Source organism: Mastacembelus armatus, chromosome 10, assembly GCF_900324485.2.
Source record: "Mastacembelus armatus chromosome 10, fMasArm1.2, whole genome shotgun sequence".
In the NCBI taxonomy this organism is placed as follows: Eukaryota; Metazoa; Chordata; class Actinopteri; order Synbranchiformes; family Mastacembelidae; genus Mastacembelus; species Mastacembelus armatus.
In genome coordinates, this window is record NC_046642.1 from 12,838,446 (window position 1) to 12,861,002 (window position 22,557).

At 42.4% G+C, this 22,557-nt stretch overlaps 7 protein-coding genes across 7 annotated transcripts in view; all 7 read right to left on the reverse strand.

The window, feature by feature from the left end:
* The window catches only part of LOC113144191 (protocadherin alpha-C2-like), a 121,232-nt gene that overhangs the window by 75,641 nt on the left and 23,034 nt on the right, over positions 1-22,557 (reverse strand). The window lies entirely within an intron of this gene.
* On the reverse strand, positions 99-3,333 carry LOC113144708 (protocadherin alpha-8-like). The gene is made up of 2 exons (XM_026330935.1): positions 849-3,333; positions 99-134 (listed from the first exon to the last, which is right to left on the reverse strand). The coding sequence occupies exons 1-2, from the start codon at positions 3,222-3,224 to the stop codon at positions 99-101; spliced, it is 2,412 nt and encodes an 803-aa protein (XP_026186720.1). The 5' UTR covers positions 3,225-3,333.
* On the reverse strand, positions 4,567-7,040 carry LOC113144710 (protocadherin alpha-10-like). Its single transcript, XM_033325412.1, has one exon. The coding sequence runs from the start codon at positions 7,024-7,026 to the stop codon at positions 4,567-4,569; it is 2,460 nt and encodes an 819-aa protein (XP_033181303.1). The 5' UTR covers positions 7,027-7,040.
* Positions 8,286-10,818, reverse strand: LOC113144711 (protocadherin alpha-3-like). Its single transcript, XM_026330936.1, has one exon. It carries the CDS (start codon positions 10,689-10,691, stop codon positions 8,286-8,288), a length of 2,406 nt encoding a protein of 801 aa, XP_026186721.1. The 5' UTR covers positions 10,692-10,818.
* On the reverse strand, positions 11,724-14,114 carry LOC117152698 (protocadherin alpha-4-like). Its single transcript, XM_033325413.1, has one exon. It carries the CDS (start codon positions 14,112-14,114, stop codon positions 11,724-11,726), a length of 2,391 nt encoding a protein of 796 aa, XP_033181304.1.
* Positions 16,022-18,459, reverse strand: LOC113144712 (protocadherin alpha-8-like). The gene has a single exon (XM_033325414.1). It carries the CDS (start codon positions 18,428-18,430, stop codon positions 16,022-16,024), a length of 2,409 nt encoding a protein of 802 aa, XP_033181305.1. The 5' UTR covers positions 18,431-18,459.
* On the reverse strand, positions 18,517-22,039 carry LOC113144714 (protocadherin alpha-3-like). Its single transcript, XM_026330941.1, has 2 exons — positions 19,655-22,039; positions 18,517-18,618 (listed from the first exon to the last, which is right to left on the reverse strand). The coding sequence occupies exons 1-2, from the start codon at positions 22,037-22,039 to the stop codon at positions 18,517-18,519; spliced, it is 2,487 nt and encodes an 828-aa protein (XP_026186726.1).

A 22,557-nucleotide genomic window follows, 5' to 3' on the forward strand; every position in this document is an offset into this window, starting at 1 on the left:
TATAAAACAATCCAAACGAAGATAGTTGTTTAAATATCTATTTCTGCAGGTTTCTGTCGGGAACAGAAAAGGCGGCTGTTGTGCTGTACCCTCTCCTCTTACGTCTCTTTGTTACAAAGCTCAGTGAACTGTCTCTGGGAGGGGCGTTAAAAACGAAAGGCCTCCATGTTATGGTCTACGCTGTCGCCTTGTGGTGGTTTCATAGCTCTACAGATAGAGGCTCTACAATAGCAAATCTAGTGATTTGTCTGTTCCCCCGATTTAAATCTGCCGAAAGCAATCTATAAATCTTCTGAAAGCTCAATAACACTCAGTATATTAGTCATCAAAGCGACTGGTTCCTATTTCAGGACCATGGAGAGCACGGGACACTTTTCAATCAGGCAAGAAATGATACGTGATTAAAAGAAAGCAGGTGAAATCAGTAACTTACACTCAAATTCAGTTAATGTAGAAATGATGATTACATGTTTCCAAATTGAAAAAAAGCTGGTTTATGCCAAAAGAATAAAAACAAGGCGATGTCAGGAACGAACTGTAACATCTAAGAGCAGATAAAATGTTCAAAAAAATATTATTTCACATAAATTCATAAGTTATCACCTGATTATCTTCCACCATTCAACATACCTCACGAGATATTTTTTTTTTTTAAATCACAATCAGGTATAGTGCATACAAACAGTTCTGTAATTAGATTGCAAAGAGGCAAGGCCACCTTTGTGTTTTGTTTCAAACTTCAAATGGAAGGCTTTGTCAAATGTGGAGTATAGATTACCATGGCCCTAAAACCCAGATGTAGCCTGCTATAGACAGGATGTACAGTATAGAAACTTTAATTGACTCACCTTTTCTTTACTGGGTAAAGTCTGAGTCCTGGTAAACGTGTCTCCTCCGTTAATACTGATCAGCTCCGCATCTACAGGCGGAAACGGGGCGGGGAAAACCACTACGTCACTCTTGAGCGTGTCTGAGCTGAAACAGACGTCATACTGCTGAGTAGATTTAGAGTAAGACCAGCTCCCGTCAGGGTGGGTGGTGATCATGGGGGCGCTGTACCTGCTGAAAGCGCCGTCTGTCCTGTGGCATTTGACAGCTATTAAAGTGATGAGGCTGAGCAGAAAGATGAGGGACACCGACACAATGGCGATCAGCAGATACAGGTTTAAATCAGAGAAGCTCTCCTCCTTTATGGGCACATGTCTGAACTGAGTCTGGATGTCAGCTGCGCTTTCAAGCACCAGCACATCAATAGACACGGTGGCTGACAGGGAGGGTTCTCCGTTATCAGAAACCAGCACCACCAAGGGGTGGGTTTTCAGGTCATTGTCACTCATTCTCCTCTTAGTCCTGATTTCCCCGGTGCTGGTTCCGATCCGGAAGAGGTTGTTTCCTTTGGGCTCAGAGAGGTGATAAGAAAGCAGCGCATTGTATCCAGAGTCAGCGTCTACAGCCCTGATCTTTGCCACAAAGTATCCCGCTTCAGCAGAATAGGGGATGCTCTCACTGTTAACGGAGCCGTGCTCAGAATAGGGCGCGAGGATGGCGGGACTGTTGTCGTTCTCATCCAGGATAAACACGTTGACGGTCACGTTGCTGCTGAGCGGAGGAACACCAGAGTCTGTGGCCTGGACTTTGAACTGAAACGTCTTTAGCTCCTCGTAGTTAAAAGACTGGAGGCTGACTATGTCTCCTGTCTCTGAGTTGATGTTTATCATTGTCGAGAGGGGCATGGAGTTACTGTTACTCTCGACAATTGAATAGCTCACTTGAGCATTTTTACCAATGTCTGCATCAGACGCGGATACTCTTTTTAGATCTACTCCAATGGGACTGTTCTCTTTCAAATAAACATTAATCAAAGGGTCTGAAAAACGGGGGCAGTTGTCATTGACATCAGAAACATAAACAGTAAGGTTTCTGGTACTTATGAGAGCTGGGCTTCCATCATCAGTAGCTGTGATGGTGATATTATAATGTGAAGCACTCTCTCTGTCTAGCTGCCCGTCTACTACTAAAGAATAATAGTTTTTATAATTGGTCTCTAATTTAAACGGGCTGTCATTTTTTATGTCACAATGAACGACTCCGTTTTTACCTCCATCTCTGTCCAGGACTGACACAAGTGCAACAGCAGTACCTAATTTTGCGTCCTCTTTCACTGTGTCACTTAGTGATGTTACAGATATTTCCGGGGCGTTGTCATTTAAATCCAACACCTCGATTAACACTTTGCACTGTGCTGCCATTGGAGGAGAGCCTCTGTCACTAGCTTGTACACGGATTTCAAAAGCCGAGTGCTCCTCAAAGTCAATATTTCCATTAACTGTCAATAGACCTGTGCTCTCATTTATTTGAAATATTTCTAAAACGTGGTCTTGATCTTTGCTGCTCAGTGAATATGAAATCTCCCCGTTTGGCCCCTCATCGGCGTCACTTGCAGTCACTGTTATTACTGACGTGCCAAGCGGGACATTTTCAGTGATACTGGTTTTATACAGCGATTTAGTAAAGATTGGGGTGTTATCATTGACATCTAAGACATTAATTATTATCTGTGATGTACCTGATTTTGGTGGCGTCCCTCCGTCAACAGCAGTCAACGTAAGTTTCATTACAGGCTGTTTTTCTCGATCCAGAGGTTTCTGGAGGACTAGCTCTGCAGACACACTCTCTCCTTTGTTCACTACCAATGAAAAATGCTCATTTTGATTAAGCTTGTATGTGCTGATACCATTTTTCCCAACATCGGCATCATAGGCCGACAACACAAGAAATTTAGTCCCGGGTAATGTGCTCTCAGCTATTTCAATATTTTGTGAACTAGTGCTGAATGACGGATAATTGTCATTAACATCTAGAATATGTATCTCTAAACGATAAAGCTTTAGTGGAGCGTTTAAAACAGCCTCTACGCTCACGGTGCATTTTGACGCCTTGGCACAGAGCTCCTCTCTGTCTATTCTGTCATTGACAAAGAGAACACCAGACTTTAGATTTACCTCGAAATATTTTCTTTTTGATCCGGTAACAATCTGAAACATACGAGACTCCAAATCATCGACACTGAGGTTTAAATCCTTTGCTATATTTCCAACAGAGGTTCCTGGATTCACCTCTTCTGATATCGAGTAGGAGAGCTGCCCTGAAACCGCTTCCCAGTAACAATCCAGCAGCATAAATAACACGCATGCCACTACAGGGCTCCTGTTAAATGAAGACATAATCCAAAGCGGCGTGAAACCAACATAGAAACAAGTCCAATGCGAGTATTGACACAGTGTGTTCTTTTTCTATTCTGATTTGTCCACACTGCACATTGTGCCCCAGCCTTCCGTCTGTGCTTCTGCGTCTCTTTGTGTCAAAGCCCAAAAAGACATCATCACGCTCTTACTCTGGGAGGGGCCTCCAGATTTACATACAGTCACCTCTGTCTTACGGTCTGTAGTGCCCCCTTATGGTCTTTCGAGCTAATTCTATTACAAACCAAAAGGAAAAGAATATAGCATTGTACACACAATCTTTCTTTAACCTTAAGTACAACAATCACCGAGTTTAAAATGAGGATGAACACAGGCAACATCAGCCTGATTAAAAAAAATGATTTAACAGGTCGCATTATTTGCTGATATGTAAGATGTACTTCAAACTGGGGTTAAATATATTTGCTGTTCCCATGTTTATGCCTATGACTAACAGGTAATAAAGGTAAACTGTTGTAACCAAGACAAGAACTTTAATGAAATAACAGTAAATATTTCTTACGTTCCAACTAGACTGGAAGCACAATTAAAGAACTGGCAGAGATGCAAGTAGTATGGAGGTATGAACTCAACCTCTGCGTGTTTTCAAACAGAACAACGCTATAATGGTCCTCTTAACACCCGCCTTAGTTATTTACAGCACCAAGAACAGGGACTATTGTACCTTGTCAGCATAGACGAGCTCACAAGGTTTATCTGGTGACGATACAAAAGTCGCTCTCTTCAAAGGGCTTTAATGTTAAATATTATTACATGTTTGCATGACAAAATGTACATTTGTCTGTCTTGTTTTTCTATGGTTAAGATTATGCAACATGATTTTATGCATATTTGCAATTATGTTTTTTTTTTTATAATATGATTTGTAGTGATTCGAGATTTATTTCAAATATAGGACGACTGACAATGTTTAGCAACAACAAACACTTTACGGCAGTAGTTTGACGGTCGTAATTCCACATCAGCCACGGATTAAGCAACGTTTTCTGACCGTGTTTTGGATTAAAACAACTGCGTCTGTGGACCGGGCTGCTAGGTCATGGAACTGATATCGTTTGGATACATTATTTTAGGTTTGTAGTTTTGTAATGAAGGACTCTTCTGTTTGCAAATACGACAGGCCTTCATTGTGTGTATAGGATAAGAAACTCACATCGATGAGAGGTTCACAATCCATGGAAAATTAAGATCATACAATGGACAAAACTACCTTCAACAATATCACATTTATAAATGATTTGACAATACATAAAGAGATGGAGCAAAAAAATAAAAAATAAATAAGGTTCATAACACAAATAGGTCAGCGTTGGGTAAGGCTACCTGTCATGTCTAAAGTTGCCGGCTGTCGGAAACATGCTGCGCTTACCTTTTCTTTACTGGGTAAAGTCTGAGTCCTGGTAAACGTGTCTCCTCCGTTAATACTGATCAGTTCCGCATCTACAGGCGGAAACGGGGCAGGGAAAACCACTACGTCGCTCTTGAGCGTGTCTGAGCTGAAACAGACGTCATACTGCTGAGTAGATTTAGAGTAAGACCAGCTCCCGTCAGGGTGGGTGGTGATCATGGGGGCGCTGTACCTGCTGAAAGCGCCGTCTGTCCTGTGGCATTTGACAGCTATTAAAGTGATGAGGCTGAGCAGAAAGATGAGGGACACCGACACAATGGCGATCAGCAGATACAGGTTTAAATCAGAGAAGCTCTCCTCCTTTATGGGCACATGTCTGAACTGAGTCTGGATGTCAGCTGCGCTTTCAAGCACCAGCACATCAATAGACACGGTAGCTGACAGGGAGGGTTCTCCGTTATCAGAAACCAGCACCACCAAGGGGTGGGTTTTCAGGTCATTGTCACTCATTCTCCTCTTAGTCCTGATTTCCCCGGTGCTGGTTCCGATCCGGAAGAGGTTGTTTCCTTTGGGCTCAGAGAGGTGATAAGAAAGCAGCGCATTGTATCCAGAGTCAGCGTCTACAGCCCTGATCTTTGCCACAAAGTATCCCGCTTCAGCAGAATAGGGGATGCTCTCACTGTTAACGGAGCCGTGCTCAGAATAGGGCGCGAGGATGGCGGGACTGTTGTCGTTCTCGTCCAGGATAAACACGTTGACGGTCACGTTGCTGCTGAGCGGAGGAACACCAGAGTCTGTGGCCTGGACTTTGAACTGAAAGGTCTTTAGCTCCTCGTAGTTAAAAGGCTGGAGGCTGACTATGTCTCCTGTCTCTGAGTTGATGTTTATCATTGTCGAGAGGGGCAATACGTTATTATTGTTGTTGTGTAGAAATGAATAGGTCACGTGACCATTTTGATCGCTATCCGCATCCACAGCTGACACTGTTTTGATAACTGCTCCTACTGGACTGTTTTCTTTCACATAGACGCTCATTACATTTTCTGTAAACTGAGGTTTGTTGTCATTCACATCAGAGACGTGCACAGTGACAACGCTTGTGCTGGAGAGAGGTGGACTTCCCTCATCAGTAGCTGTGATGCTGAGATTGTATTGAGGTGCGCTCTCTCTGTCTAGAGGACCGTCCACCACCAGTGAATAGTAATTCTTATAATTTGACTCTAATTTAAACGGGACGTTGTTGGATATTTTACAGTTCACCATCCCATTTTTGCCTCCATCTTTATCAAACACTGAAACTAGTGCAATGGCAGTGCCAATGGACGCGTCCTCTTTCACTGCATTTAACAGTGACGTGACAGAAATTTCAGGAGCGTTGTCGTTGACATCTAAAACCTCAATCAGTAATTTGGCGTGAGAGGTGAGAGGAGAAGAAGCTCCATCACTGGCTTGTACTCGAATCTCAAACGCATTATTCTCTTCATAGTCGATGTTCTTTTTATTTGTTACAGTCCCTGTTTTCTCATCTATGGCAAACAGATCTGTTTGTTTCCCTCGTCCTACTTCACTGAATGAAAAAAACACTTGCCCATTTAGGCCTTCGTCAGAATCAGTAGCATTTAAAGTTATTATTGATGTGCCAATTTGAACATTTTCATAGACACTGGCTTTGTACAGCGTTTGACTGAATACCGGGGGATTATCATTAATGTCTAAAACATTGACTATAATGACCATTGTTCCAGATTTAGCAGGAGTTCCTCCATCAATAGCGGTCAGTGTGAGTCGGATCACAGACTGTTTTTCTCTGTCTAAAACTTTCTGAAGCACCAGTTCAGGTGTCACAGTCTCTCCTTTATGTGTTTCGAGAGAGAAGTGCTCATTTTGACTGAGTCTGTATGTACTTACAGTATTTTTGCCGACGTCTGCATCGCGAGCTGGGTGCAGAGGAAATTTGGCCCCCGCTGCTGTGATTTCAGTAATATTCAAAACCTGTGTCGCGCTGAGAAAAGACGGAGAATTATCGTTCACATCTAAAACAATAATTTCAATCCGGTAGAGTTTTAATGGATTATTAATAACCGCTTCTACACTGAGGGAACATTTTGGTTCATTGCCGCACAGTTCCTCTCGATCTATCCTCTCATTAACGTAGAGGACTCCAGTCTTTAGATTTACCTCGAAATATTTTCTCTTTGATCCAGCAACGATCTGAAACATGCGGGACTCCAAATCCTGGACATTGATGTTCAGATCTTTAGCGATATTTCCAACAACAGTCCCCAGGTTTACCTCCTCTGAGACGGAGTAAGAGAGCTGCCCAGACACGGCTTCCCAGTAACAATCCAGCAGCACGAACAAGAGGTAGATCCACACAGAGCTCGCCCTGCTCGGTAAATTCATTATTCCATTCATCGAGAAGGCGCATGTACTGTAGTCAGATCTGGACAATATCACGACAATGCAATCAAGACCAAGGCGAAAATATTCCAAACAATCTTTTAGTCATTTTCTCGACAGAAGAAGACAATCGTTCCGTGTCGTCCGACCTCTCTTTGTAACAAAGCCCACAGACACATGATCTGCTGAATCTGGGAGGAGCCCTAAGCCACGAAAGACAACGTCCAGAAGTGACGGTCTACACTGTCTCCATGTGGACACTGGTCATAACTACAATCTACATCAACTACAATATCACCTGAAAGTGCCATAATCTTTTCTCTTCAAATCTGAAGTCATTACAAATGTTTAAAAAATGGTCAAAATATAAACAGAACCGCATAGCCGACCAATAATCAAAATTTTACTAATATGACCTACTATTCTGTACAATAAGCTACAGTATCTGTTCTAACTTGACTGAACCTTTAAGAAAAAGTTTAACAGGATTTTCAGTGCTTTAAAAATAAAAATACATTATTAGACCGTTTTCTTCAGTGACAACAGTGACTACAAAGGCGTATTCAAAGTAATGTCCTATTATGAAATCTATTGTATTTGTTTCTACTTTCACCGAAAAAAACGGTTTTTGTTTTGTATCATGTTCTGTGAATTGTTGTGTTCAGCACCAGGGACAGCGACAGATCAAAATATTGCCCAGAAATAAAAAAAATAAAAAAAAAAACTCAAATGACCAACACGTTTTGTCGGCACTACGAACCTATAACGTCCGAGAGGTTTATGAATGTATCTTATTAACTATTCACTATAAACAGACTCCGTGTAAACACCATAACTATTTTGGCAAAAACATGTTTACCATGTTTACCAATAAAACACTAATTCTACATGCAAATGTTCTTTTAGTGATATATTTGAAATACTGCATTATTCAACACTATTTTACATATACAGATACATAATGTTCGCTTTAACGTGACCATTAATTATGTTTTATTCCTAAAACAGAAACATCCAGACATTGGAATTCAGCACCACGGATAGTGACCCGCACAATAAAATTATAAATAGGTGGTGAATATTGAATTAAGTCAAGAATCCATTAACATTAATCGTGCACATCACGATATACTTCAAATCAAATTGCTCCACTTACACTTCATATAATACCGATATGAAATTATACAGTTTGCCAGCTACATATAAATAAATAAATAAAATGACATAAATACACGACCAATCCAATTTTTAACGTAGAAAAAGACAGTAAAAACTTAATGCGGCTGTGCGCTTACCTTTTCTTTACTGGGTAAAGTCTGAGTCCTGGTAAACGTGTCCCCTCCGTTAATACTGATCAGTTCCGCATCTACAGGCGGAAAGGGGGCAGGGAAAACCACTACGTCGCTCTTGAGCGTGTCTGAGCTGAAACAGACGTCATACTGTTGAGTAGATTTAGAGTAAGACCAGCTCCCGTCAGGGTGGGTGGTGATCATGGGGGCGCTGTACCTGCTGAAAGCGCCGTCTGTCCTGTGGCATTTGACAGCTATTAAAGTGATGAGGCTGAGCAGAAAGATGAGGGACACCGACACAATGGCGATCAGCAGATACAGGTTTAAATCAGAGAAGCTCTCCTCCTTTATGGGCACATGTCTGAACTGAGTCTGGATGTCAGCTGCGCTTTCAAGCACCAGCACATCAATAGACACGGTAGCTGACAGGGAGGGTTCTCCGTTATCAGAAACCAGCACCACCAAGGGGTGGGTTTTCAGGTCATTGTCACTCATTCTCCTCTTAGTCCTGATTTCCCCGGTGCTGGTTCCGATCCGGAAGAGGTTGTTTCCTTTGGGCTCAGAGAGGTGATAAGAAAGCAGCGCATTGTATCCAGAGTCAGCGTCTACAGCCCTGATCTTTGCCACAAAGTATCCCGCTTCAGCAGAATAGGGGATGCTCTCACTGTTAACGGAGCCGTGCTCAGAATAGGGCGCGAGGATGGCGGGACTGTTGTCGTTCTCGTCCAGGATAAACACGTTGACGGTCACGTTGCTGCTGAGCGGAGGAACACCAGAGTCTGTGGCCTGGACTTTGAACTGAAAGGTCTTTAGCTCCTCGTAGTTAAAAGACTGGAGGCTGACTATGTCTCCTGTCTCTGAGTTGATGTTTATCATTGTCGAGAGGGGCAATACGTTATTATTGTTGTTCTGTAGAAATGAATAGGTCACGTGACCATTTTGGTTGATATCAGCATCAGCTGCAGTCACTGTTTTAATAACTGCTCCTACTGGACTGTTTTCTTTCACATAAACCTTAAACTGCGGCTCAGAGAAGCGCGGAGGGTTATCATTGACATCAGAAACCTGAACAGTAACTGTGCTTGTGCTGGAGAGAGGTGGAGTCCCTTCATCGGTTGCTACAATAGTGACATTGTATTGGGCCTTAGTTTCTCTATCGAGCGGACCATTAACTACTAATGAATAATAATTCTTATAATTTGTCTCCAGTTTAAAGGGGGCCTCGTTTGCCAGTTCGGCTTTTACTTCCCCGTTTTTCCCTCCGTCCTTGTCCAGCACAGAGACAAGTGCAATAGCTGTACCTGTTTCTGCGTCCTCCTTCACTGTGTTAATAAGTGACGTCACAGTGATCTCAGGAGCATTGTCGTTTAGGTCCACCACTTCTACCAGCACCTTACAATGAGCAGACATGGGAGGCTGCCCTTTGTCACTGGCCTGCACATGAATCTCAAACGCAGGATTTTCTTCATAGTCAACATTACCTCTTACTGAGATGACGCCGGTGTTACTGTCAATTTGAAACAAATCTAAAACGCGGTCCTGACCTTTTTTTCTCAAAGAGTATTCTATTTCACTGTTTAAACCGTGGTCTGCGTCTGTTGCGTTCAGAATGATCACCGTAGACCCCGGTGGCAGATTTTCAGGAATTAGGATTTTGTACAAAGATTTACTAAAAACAGGGTGATTGTCGTTATTGTCTAAAACATTAATAATGATTTGTGACGTCCCTGACTTAGATGGATTACCTCCGTCTACTGCAGTTAGTGTGAGTTTTATAACAGGGTCCTGCTCGCGGTCTAACGGCTTCTGCAGTACCAACTCCGCAGACACACTCTCTCCTCCTTTGTGAATTTCTACAGAGAAATAATCATTGTTACTCAGCTTGTAAGTATGTACAGCGTTCTTTCCTACGTCCAAATCCGATGCTTCTATCAGACCAAATTTCACTCCTGGTAAAGTATTTTCTGCAATGTCAAGTGACTGCAATTGCTCGGAGAAAACGGGTGCGTTATCATTTATATCTGCTATATTTATCTCTAAACGATACAGCTTCAGTGGATTGTTGATCACGGCTTCTACGTTGACAGTACATTTTATACCCTTTGCACACAGCTCTTCCCGGTCTATTCTCTCGTTTACATAAAGAAAACCCGTTCTTAGATTTACGTCGAAATATTTCTTCTTTGAGCCACCAACAATCTGAAACATACGAGACCCTAACTCCTGGACACTGAGATTTAGATCCTTGGCGATATTTCCAACAGAGGTCCCCGGGTTTACCTCCTCTGAGACGGAATAGGAGAGCTGTCCAGACACGGCTTCCCAACAATAACTAAGCAGCACGGACACAACATATATCCGAATGAGCTTCGTTTTGCTCAAGTAAAACATAATTATATCCAACAGGAAAAGACATAAATCCCAGATCAATCACTCCAGTCAAAATGTCTTTTTAAAGGTAAAGTACAAAAATCCAAATCCTCGCATTTTTATCTGGCAGCTGGATATTGTTTTTCACCCTTCTCTCTCACGCCCTGCGTCTCTTTGTAACAAAGCCCAGAGAAGCAATATCACCATCTCTTTCTGGGAGGAGTCTTGTGTTTCCTGATATAATGTCCAGATGTCATGGTCTATAGTGTCCCCGCGTGGTGATGCAAAATGACTGCATTTATTTTCTAACAATAGCGAGTGTTCAAATGGGACAATTTGTATTATTTCACGTTTTACATCTATAAGAAGACCTTGGCTTGTTGCTGATATGTATTCTAAACAGCTACATAAGGAAAAACTCGGGGAAGATGATTAGGAGTAAAACATTACACCACACTAAAGACAGTGTAGAATATCTAGATACAACAGTATACCACTTTTATTGCAAATAACTGGTATAATTTCTCCTTTTTCTGTAAGAAAAAAAAACGCTTGAAATGATAGTTAAACAACTATAGCAACCCATTTTTTCCTGTCTTATTAAACGTAGTTTATATGATTTACCAGGAAATAAAACCAAGTGTCATGAAATCCAAGATGTGCCAGGAAAATAAATTGGTCTCTTCTTCTTTTATAAAAAGAAACAGTTTTTGTGTTGCACTCTCCAGGCCGAACTGAGTGCTGTGGTACTTTCAGCACCATGGACAAGGACATAGACTTTCTACATAGTGTAATTAACTCAGACGCTGTCATTTTTCTGGCTCCAATAACATTGTACATTTCAACACAAACGCACAAAGTCACAAACATGTTTATGTGTATCCTGTGTCAAAATGTATCACAAAGTACTTATACTTCGTCAAAGAAAAACAGAGCCTCAATGACCCTAAACAAACGTGATACTGCTGTTTCCAGCCTCCGCTCTCGAAAACAGATGTATATTTTCATATGCCAATATATTATTTAGGATACATGAAAACACATACTGTTATTTCATGCTGCGCTTACCTTTTCTTTACTGGGCAAAGTCTGAGTCCTGGTAAACGTGTCTCCTCCGTTAATACTGATCAGCTCCGCATCTACAGGCGGATACGGGGCAGGGAAAACCACTACGTCGCTCTTGAGCGTGTCTGAGCTGAAACAGACGTCATACTGCTGAGTAGATTTAGAGTAAGACCAGCTCCCGTCAGGGTGGGTGGTGATCATGGGGGCGCTGTACCTGCTGAAAGCGCCGTCTGTCCTGTGGCATTTGACAGCTATTAAAGTGATGAGGCTGAGCAGAAAGATGAGGGACACCGACACAATGGCGATCAGCAGATACAGGTTTAAATCAGAGAAGCTCTCCTCCTTTATGGGCACATGTCTGAACTGAGTCGGGATGTCAGCTGCGCTTTCAAGCACCAGCACATCAATAGACACGGTAGCTGACAGGGAGGGTTCTCCGTTATCAGAAACCAGCACCACCAAGGGGTGGGTTTTCAGGTCATTGTCACTCATTCTCCTCTTAGTCCTGATTTCCCCGGTGCTGGTTCCGATCCGGAAGAGGTTGTTTCCTTTGGGCTCAGAGAGGTGATAAGAAAGCAGCGCATTGTATCCAGAGTCAGCGTCTACAGCCCTGATCTTTGCCACAAAGTATCCCGCTTCAGCAGAATAGGGGATGCTCTCACTGTTAACGGAGCCGTGCTCAGAATAGGGCGCGAGGATGGCGGGACTGTTGTCGTTCTCGTCCAGGATAAACACGTTGACGGTCACGTTGCTGCTGAGCGGAGGAACACCAGAGTCTGTGGCCTGGACTTTGAACTGAAAGGTCTTTAGCTCCTCGTAGTTAAAAGACTGGAGGCTGACTATGTCTCCTGTCTCTGAGTTGATGTTTATCATTGTCGAGAGGGGCAATACGTTATTATTGTTGTTCTGTAGAAATGAATAGGTCACGTGACCATTTTGGTTGATATCAGCATCAGCTGCAGTCACTGTTTTAATAACTGCTCCTACTGGACTGTTTTCTTTCACATAAACCTTAAACTGCGGCTCAGAGAAGCGCGGAGGGTTATCATTGACATCAGAAACCTGAACAGTAACTGTGCTTGTGCTGGAGAGAGGTGGAGTCCCTTCATCGGTTGCTACAATAGTGACATTGTATTGGGCCTTAGTTTCTCTGTCGAGCGGACCATTAACTACTAATGAATAATAATTCTTATAATTTGTCTCCAGTTTAAAGGGGGCCTCGTTTGCCAGTTCGGCTTTTACTGCCCCGTTTTTCCCTCCGTCCTTGTCCAGCACAGAGACAAGTGCAATAGCTGTACCTGTTTCTGCGTCCTCCTTCACTGTGTTAATAAGTGACGTCACAGTGATCTCAGGAGCATTGTCGTTTAGGTCCACCACTTCTACCAGCACTTTACAAAGAGCAGACATGGGAGGCTGCCCTTTGTCACTGGCCTGCACATGAATCTCAAACGCAGGATTTTCTTCATAGTCGATCTTACCTTTAACTAAAATTGCGCCTGTTATAGAATCGATCTCAAATAATCCTAAAACCTGATCCTGACCTTTACTTCTCAGTGAATATTCTATTTCACCATTTAAACCTTCATCTGCGTCTGTAGCATTCAACACGATAACAGTTTTACGTACGGGTAAATTTTCAGTAATACTTGCCTTGTATAAAGAACTACTGAAAACTGGAGCGTTGTCGTTATTATCTAAGACATTTATTATGATTTGACATGTCCCAGACTTGGGCGGATTTCCGCCGTCGACAGCAGTTACAATAAGTGTTATAATAGGCTGTGTTTCTCTGTCTAAAGCCTTCTGGAGCACAAGCTCGGCAGACACACTCTCCCCACTCTTGTGAACCTCTATAGAAAAATACTCATTTGGACTCAGCTTGTATGTATTAACATTATTCTTACCAACGTCGAGATCCGACGCCCCGATGAATCCAAATTTCCCTCCTGGCACAGTGCTTTCAGCGATGTTAAGAGACTGCACGTTCTCAGGGAAAAATGGTGCATTATCATTTATATCGACTACATTTATCTCCAAACGATACAGCTTTAGGGGATTGTTGATCACGGCCTCTACACTGACTGTACATTTTGTAGCCCTCGCACAGAGCTCTTCCCGGTCTATTCTTTCACTGACATAAAGTGCACCCGTTTTCAGATTTACATCGAAATATTTTCTCTTTGATCCAGCAACGATCTGAAACATACGGGACTCCAAATCCTGGACATTGATGTTCAGATCTTTAGCGATATTTCCAACAACAGTCCCTAGGTTTAGCTCCTCTGAGACGGAGTAAGAGAGCTGCCCAGACACGGCTTCCCAGTAACAATCTAAAAGAACGACGACAAAATAAATCCAGAAAGGGCTCCGTATCGGCATATTTTTATCCAACGTGAACAGAGCATATGGGTGGAAATCCCTCAGAATTCGTTATTATATTTCAGAACAAAATTGATATGCCAGAATCCAGGATCAAACAAACAAAACGATGGCCACTCTAGCACTGCGTCTCTTCGTAACAAAGCACACAGAAACCTCACTATCCTCTGAATCTGGGAGGAGCGTCAAGCAAACGAGAGCAGCATCAAAATGTAATGGTCTACAATGTCCCCGTGTGGTCATTTAAAATATAGCTCCATTATAACTCAAGCACAAACCAGGGACTTACCTCTTCTAAACGTTCATGTAAACATACAGATAAAAATAATATATATGTTTTGTTCTTTTCAGAGTTACTACAAAAATAGCCTATATAAAGCATGGGAAAATATGTAGAGATTTTTTTAATCACTTTTGTAGTTTTAGATACGATTTACAGTAAAATCTCTATATTTGATGAAATCTGTCATACAGTAACTCATGGTTACTTAAGGGAAAATAATTTTAAGAAAATACCAATGAATATGCTGGGTAACACAAGGAAAACAATCATTAAGCACTAGTTGGGTGGACTAAATATTAGTTTTACACTCTTCAGACTGGAGCTTATTTCAGCACCATGGACAATGACATACACTAACTGCACTAGTGCTGTGAAGACGCAGCGAGGTGACTGCTGCTTGTTAAATTGTGTGTCGTCCTTATATAGCAACGCAACATGTAGAGACAAGCCCAGATGCCGTGAAAGCAGCCAGTTTCAACACGTTATTGTATTAAAAGTACCATTCTTAATTATACTAACATATAGTTGAAATAGTTTAAACATTAAGAACAAAGACGTGTTAGTTGGTCAATGTAAACTTTAAGACGGGGAGGGAAATCCATGGTCCTCGGGGATCACTGCCCTGCTTGTTTTCCATCTATTCCTGCTTTTATCCACTGCTGATTATCTGTATCAGGTGTGTTCAGCCAATCACAAGCTGGAAGATGCCATCTCAGATGAGGGTGGAAGTGGGGGAAGACAAAATGAATTGGTACCTTCCAGCTTTTGATTAGCAGAACAAGCCTGACCAAGGAAATTAGCATTGGTAAGGCAGGGATAGTTTGGGGGAAAAATCAGCCGTCATTAAAGAAGCACAAAACACATCAGCCTGACATATCCCACTGACCGCCTTCAGCATCAGTGACCAAAGCAGCTCACACAGCATGGGGCTCAGAAATAAACTAAAGCAACAAAACAAAATAACTTAGCACCAAGGCAACAGCTCACCAGCTGCAAACAAAACAAAACATAAATGAACTTCATACAATTGTTTTCTGAAACCAAACAAACCCAAAGCCAAACACAAACTACTCCAAACCCCCCACCTGCTCTCATACACCAAGACTGACGAGGATGACAAACGTATCAAACCAGCATTAAATATATAATCAATCTAATGCAACAAAACACGTAAATACCTTCAGAAAATAGTCCTTTGACACACAGACATCAGGACAAGACACTTCCGGAACCAGGACACCTTCAGTCTTTAGGTGCAGATAAATCAGCTCATGTTTTGTAGCGTCGACAACACCTCACGTCAACTTCACGTAAATAAAACAAACTCCGAAAAGAATAACCATGTTTTTTCACAAGTGCTCCTCATTTCTCCATCACCGCCGGTGCACTCACCAATGGTTCCGGCCGGAAATCCATAACCCCAAACATCAGTTCCACTCGGCCACCATTAATTTGATTAATTTCCAGACACACATTTTACTTGCACTGCACAGTTGGAAAGTTAAAAGGAAGTTATTTTACATCACATAAAACAATTATTAATTAAATACAATTTAAAAAGACATATCCTCAGCTCCAGCACACATTAATATGATCGTATTTAACATGTAACATTATTCTTTTATTATACCGTTCTTACCTTTTCTTTACTGGGTAAAGTCTGAGTCCTGGTAAACGTGTCCCCTCCGTTAATACTGATCAGTTCCGCATCTACAGGCGGAAAGGGGGCAGGGAAAACCACTACGTCGCTCTTGAGCGTGTCTGAGCTGAAACAGACGTCATACTGTTGAGTAGATTTAGAGTAAGACCAGCTCCCGTCAGGGTGGGTGGTGATCATGGGGGCGCTGTACCTGCTGAAAGCGCCGTCTGTCCTGTGGCATTTGACAGCTATTAAAGTGATGAGGCTGAGCAGAAAGATGAGGGACACCGACACAATGGCGATCAGCAGATACAGGTTTAAATCAGAGAAGCTCTCCTCCTTTATGGGCACATGTCTGAACTGAGTCTGGATGTCAGCTGCGCTTTCAAGCACCAGCACATCAATAGACACGGTAGCTGACAGGGAGGGTTCTCCGTTATCAGAAACCAGCACCACCAAGGGGTGGGTTTTCAGGTCATTGTCACTCATTCTCCTCTTAGTCCTGATTTCCCCGGTGCTGGTTCCGATCCGGAAGAGGTTGTTTCCTTTGGGCTCAGAGAGGTGATAAGAAAGCAGCGCATTGTATCCAGAGTCAGCGTCTACAGCCCTGATCTTTGCCACAAAGTATCCCGCTTCAGCAGAATAGGGGATGCTCTCACTGTTAACGGAGCCGTGCTCAGAATAGGGCGCGAGGATGGCGGGACTGTTGTCGTTCTCATCCAGGATAAACACGTTGACGGTCACGTTGCTGCTGAGCGGAGGAACACCAGAGTCTGTGGCCTGGACTTTGAACTGAAACGTCTTTAGCTCCTCGTAGTTAAAAGGCTGGAGGCTGACTATGTCTCCTGTCTCTGAGTTGATGTTTATCATTGTCGAGAGGGGCAATACATTATTATTGTTGTTCTGTAGAAATGAATAGGTCACGTGACCATTTTGATCGCTATCCGCATCCACAGCTGACACTGTTTTGATAACTGCTCCTATTGGACTGTTTTCTTTCACATAGACGCTCATTACATTTTCTGTAAACTGAGGTTTGTTGTCATTCACATCAGAGACGTGCACAGTGACAACGCTTGTGCTGGAGAGAGGTGGACTTCCCTCATCAGTAGCTGTGATGCTGAGATTGTATTGAGGTGCGCTCTCTCTGTCTAGAGGACCGTCCACCACCAGTGAATAGTAATTCTTATAATTTGACTCTAATTTAAACGGGACGTTGTTGGATATTTTACAGTTCACCATCCCATTTTTGCCTCCATCTTTATCAAACACTGAAACTAGTGCAATGGCAGTGCCAATGGACGCGTCCTCTTTCACTGCATTTAACAGTGACGTGACAGAAATTTCAGGAGCGTTGTCGTTGACATCTAAAACTTCAATCAGTAATTTGGCGTGAGAGGTGAGAGGAGAAGAAGCTCCATCACTGGCTTGTACTCGAATCTCAAACGCATTATTCTCTTCATAGTCGATGTTCTTTTTATTTGTTACAGTCCCTGTTTTCTCATCTATGGCAAACAGATCTGTTTGTTCACCTAGGCTTCCTGCACTGAAAGAATATGACACACGTCCGTTGTCGCCTGCATCCAAATCAGTAGCATTTAAAGTTATTATTGATGTGCCAATTTTAACATTTTCATAGACACTGGCTTTGTACAGCGTTTGACTGAATACCGGGGGATTATCATTAATGTCTAAAACATTGACTATAATGACCATTGTTCCAGATTTAGCAGGAGTTCCTCCATCAATAGCGGTCAGTGTGAGTCGGATCACAGACTGTTTTTCTCTGTCTAAAACTTTCTGAAGCACCAGTTCAGGTGTTACAGTCTCTCCTTTATGTGTTTCGACAGAGAAGTGCTCATTTTGACTGAGTCTGTATGTACTTACAGTATTTTTACCGACGTCTGCATCGCGAGCTGGGTGCAGAGGAAATTTGGCCCCTGCTGCTGTGTTTTCACTAATGTTCAGCAATATTGGCGTTCTGAGAAAAGACGGAGAATTATCGTTCACATCTAAAACAATAATTTCAATCCGGTAGAGTTTTAATGGATTATTAATAACCGCTTCTACACTGAGGGAACATTTTGGTTCATTGCCGCACAGTTCCTCTCGATCTATCCTCTCATTAACGTAGAGGACTCCAGTCTTTAGATTTACCTCGAAATATTTTCTCTTTGATCCAGCAACGATCTGAAACATGCGGGACTCCAAATCCTGGACATTGATGCTCAGATCTTTAGCGATATTTCCAACAACAGTCCCCAGGTTTACCTCCTCTGAGACGGAGTAAGAGAGCTGCCCAGACACGGCTTCCCAGTAACAATCCAGCAGCACGAACAAGAGGTAGATCCACACAGAGCTCGCCCTGCTCGGTAAATTCATTATTCCATTCATCGAGAAGGCGCATGTACTGTAGTCAGATCTGGACAATATCACGACAATGAAATCAAGACCAAGGCCAAAATATTCCAAACATTCTTTTAGTCATTTTCACGACAGAAGAAGACAATCGCTCCGTGTCGTCGGACCTCTCTTTGTAACAAAGCCCACAGACACATGATCTGCTGAATCTGGGAGGAGCCCTAAGCCACGAAAGACAACGTCCAGAAGTGACGGTCTACACTGTCTCCATGTGGACACTGGTCATAACTACAATCTACATCAACTACAATATCACCTGAAAGTGCCATAATCATTTCTCTTCAAATCTGAAGTCATTACAAATGTTTTAAAAAAATCAAATTATAAACAGAACAGCTTATCCCACCAATAACTAAAATTGTATTTGTATGCCCTATAAACTTTATACTAAAGTCTTTTATAACTTGACTAAACCTTCAACAGGATTGGCAGTGGTTTAAAAGCAAATATTCACTATCCGAATTTTTTCTTCACTGAGAACAGTGACTGCAAAGGTTTATTCAAACTAATTTCCTTCAATATGAAATCTATATTTTTTTCTTTTGTTACTAAGAACAATAGCTGTAAATGTATATTTTATGAACAGTGTATTTCAAAAACGTTTTGTTTAGCATCATGTTCCGGGAATTACAATAACTAAAAGTTGTGTTCAGCACCAGGGACAGCGACAGGCCTAAAAAATGACCAAACATTAAATAATAACAATATGTCCCCAAATGACCAACACCTTTTAGTCAGCAATACTAACATATACAAATCCGACTGTTTTCTAAATATACAGATATATAATGTTCCCTTTAACATGTTCATTAATTATATTTAATGTACTGAAATTGGAAATTCCACACATTCAGACACTGGTGTTCAGAACCACGGATGGTGACCCGCGCAATAAGACTATTAATAGATAGTGAATATTGAAATAAATCAGTAATCCATCAAGAAATGCACGTCAGGATAGACTTCAAATAGATTTGCTACACTTACACTTCATATATGAAGTTAAACGTTAGTTCAGTATTGTTTTGCCAGCTACAAATAAAAAAGACTTTCAAATGACAAATACACGACCAATCACATTTTTTAACGTAGAAACATCGCAGTAATATCTTAATGTGGTTGTGCACTTACCTTTGTATGCAAATATATTATTTTGTATACATGGAAACATATACTGTTATTTCTTGCTGCGCTTACCTTTTCTTTACTGGGTAAAGTCTGAGTCCTGGTAAACGTGTCTCCTCCGTTAATACTGATCAGCTCCGCATCTACAGGCGGAAACGGGGCAGGGAAAACCACTACGTCGCTCTTGAGCGTGTCTGAGCTGAAACAGACGTCATACTGCTGAGTAGATTTAGAGTAAGACCAGCTCCCGTCAGGGTGGGTGGTGATCATGGGGGCGCTGTACCTGCTGAAAGCGCCGTCTGTCCTGTGGCATTTGACAGCTATTAAAGTGATGAGGCTGAGCAGAAAGATGAGGGACACCGACACAATGGCGATCAGCAGATACAGGTTTAAATCAGAGAAGCTCTCCTCCTTTATGGGCACATGTCTGAACTGAGTCGGGATGTCAGCTGCGCTTTCAAGCACCAGCACATCAATAGACACGGTAGCTGACAGGGAGGGTTCTCCGTTATCAGAAACCAGCACCACCAAGGGGTGGGTTTTCAGGTCATTGTCACTCATTCTCCTCTTAGTCCTGATTTCCCCGGTGCTGGTTCCGATCCGGAAGAGGTTGTTTCCTTTGGGCTCAGAGAGGTGATAAGAAAGCAGCGCATTGTATCCAGAGTCAGCGTCTACAGCCCTGATCTTTGCCACAAAGTATCCCGCTTCAGCAGAATAGGGGATGCTCTCACTGTTAACGGAGCCGTGCTCAGAATAGGGCGCGAGGATGGCGGGACTGTTGTCGTTCTCGTCCAGGATAAACACGTTGACGGTCACGTTGCTGCTGAGCGGAGGAACACCAGAGTCTGTGGCCTGGACTTTGAACTGAAACGTCTTTAGCTCCTCGTAGTTAAAAGACTGGAGGCTGACTATGTCTCCTGTCTCTGAGTTGATGTTTATCATTGTCGAGAGGGGCAATACATTATTATTGTTGTTCTGTAGAAATGAATAGGTCACGTGACTGTTCTTTCCAATATCAGCATCAGCTGCAGTCACTGTTTTAATTACTGCTCCTACTGGACTGTTTTCTTTCACATAAACATTAATTATGGGCTCTGGGAACAGAGGTGCGTTATCATTGACATCAGAAACCAGTATAGACACTACAGCCATGCTGGAAAGCGGCGGTGCTCCTTTATCAATGGCAATTATAGTGACGTTATAGTTGGAAACGCTCTCTCTGTCGAGGGCCCCGTCAACTAACAAGGAATAATAATTCTTGTAGTTTGTTTCTAATTTAAATGGTACCTCGTTTTGAAGTTGGATTTTCACTTCGCCGTTTTTTCCACCATCTCTATCGAGAACTGACACAAGAGCAACTGCGGTGCCCACACTGGCGTCCTCTTTTACTGTCTTGTGTAGTGACGTCACAGTGATCTCAGGAGCATTGTCGTTTAGGTCCACCACTTCTACCAGCACCTTACAATGAGCAGACATGGGAGGCTGCCCTTTGTCACTGGCCTCTACACGGATCTCAAAGGCCTTTCTGTCTTCAAAGTCTATATTACCTTTTACCTTGATGAAACCAGTCTGGTTTTCGATTTCAAACATGTCAAGCACGTGATTTTGATCCTTGCTTCTCAGTGAATACACAATCTCACTATTTAGACCCTCGTCTGCATCGGTGGCGTTGACTGCGATAACTATTGTGTCTAGTGGTGTGTTTTCAGTAATTTTTGCCTTATACAACGTTTCGCTGAATACAGGAATATTATCATTAATGTCTAAAACATTAACGACGAGCTGTGATGTGCCTGTTTTCGGAGGGCTCCCTCCATCTACAGCGGTCAGAGTCATGGTGATCACAGGCTGCTTCTCTCGGTCTAAAGCTTTCTGTAGCACCAGCTCCGCAGACACACTGTCTCCTGCTTTGTGCACTGCTAAAGAGAAATGCTCATTTTGGCTTAATTTGTAAGTACTGACTCCGTTTTTCCCCACGTCTGCGTCCGTTGCTTCAGATAATGCGAATTTCACTCCTGATAAAGTGCTCTCTGCAATATACAAATTTTGCAGTTTGGTGCTAAACAAAGGGGCGTTGTCATTTACATCTAGAATATCTACATCAATACGGTAAAGCTTCAATGGGTTATTTATTACGGCTTCTACACTTACTGAGCATTTAAGCTCCTCTGCGCAGAGCTCCTCTCTGTCTATCCTCTCACTGACATACAGAACACCAGTCTTTAGATTTACCTCAAAGAATTTCCTTTTTGATCCAGTAACAATCTGAAACATGCGGGATTCCAAGTCCTGTGAATTAAGGGTTAGATCCTTAGCGATATTTCCAACAGGAGTCCCTGGGTTTACCTCCTCTGAGACAGAATAAGAGAGCTGCCCAGACACCGTTGCACAGAAATAATCCAGCAGAAAAAGCCCTAGATATATCCCGAAACTGCTCCATTTATAACGCGAAGACATAATTATGTCCAAAATGTCCAAAGCACAAATTTCACTAATATCATCCAATTTCAGTGATATACTGTAGATGGTATGGAAGATGGATGGATGAAGAACAGCCGAGATGAGCTTTGAATATGATTGGAAAATTCTGTTTCCTCCACCGTCCCTCTCGGTTTATAACAAAGACTGAAGATACAGCCCTATCGCCTGAAAACAGGAGGGGCCTAGTTGTATCAAAGAGTAGCACTGCCTCTGATGGATCAACAGTGGCTCCACGTGGTTAAACATGTACTGTGCAAAGAGAAGTGAAAATAATATGTTGCCTTTTAACACAGTCTTTAGGTGACACCAAACCAATATTAATAATGATGTTTTGCTGCTAAATAGCCAAAATAACAACAGATAAAACATGAGAAATTGCATTTCAGCACCATGGACAGCACAGTGAGGCAGTGTCAGGATTATTCATACATAAGACATAGGACACCCCCTACCAAATACACACACACACACACATCTCACTCGACCTCTTTCCA

Coding starts and splice junctions, on each gene's coding strand:
- LOC113144708 (XM_026330935.1), bottom strand. CDS start 3,224: ATGTCTTCATTTAACAGGAGCCCTGTAGTGGCATGCGTGTTATTTATG. Junction 135..848: donor CTTTACCCAGTAAAGAAAAG/GTGAGTCAATTA, acceptor CGCCCCTCCCAG/AGACAGTTCACTGAGCTTTG.
- LOC113144710 (XM_033325412.1), bottom strand. CDS start 7,026: ATGAATGGAATAATGAATTTACCGAGCAGGGCGAGCTCTGTGTGGATC.
- LOC113144711 (XM_026330936.1), bottom strand. CDS start 10,691: ATGTTTTACTTGAGCAAAACGAAGCTCATTCGGATATATGTTGTGTCC.
- LOC117152698 (XM_033325413.1), bottom strand. CDS start 14,114: ATGCCGATACGGAGCCCTTTCTGGATTTATTTTGTCGTCGTTCTTTTA.
- LOC113144712 (XM_033325414.1), bottom strand. CDS start 18,430: ATGAATGGAATAATGAATTTACCGAGCAGGGCGAGCTCTGTGTGGATC.
- LOC113144714 (XM_026330941.1), bottom strand. CDS start 22,039: ATGTCTTCGCGTTATAAATGGAGCAGTTTCGGGATATATCTAGGGCTT. Junction 18,619..19,654: donor CTTTACCCAGTAAAGAAAAG/GTAAGCGCAGCA, acceptor TTCGTGGCTTAG/GGCTCCTCCCAGATTCAGCA.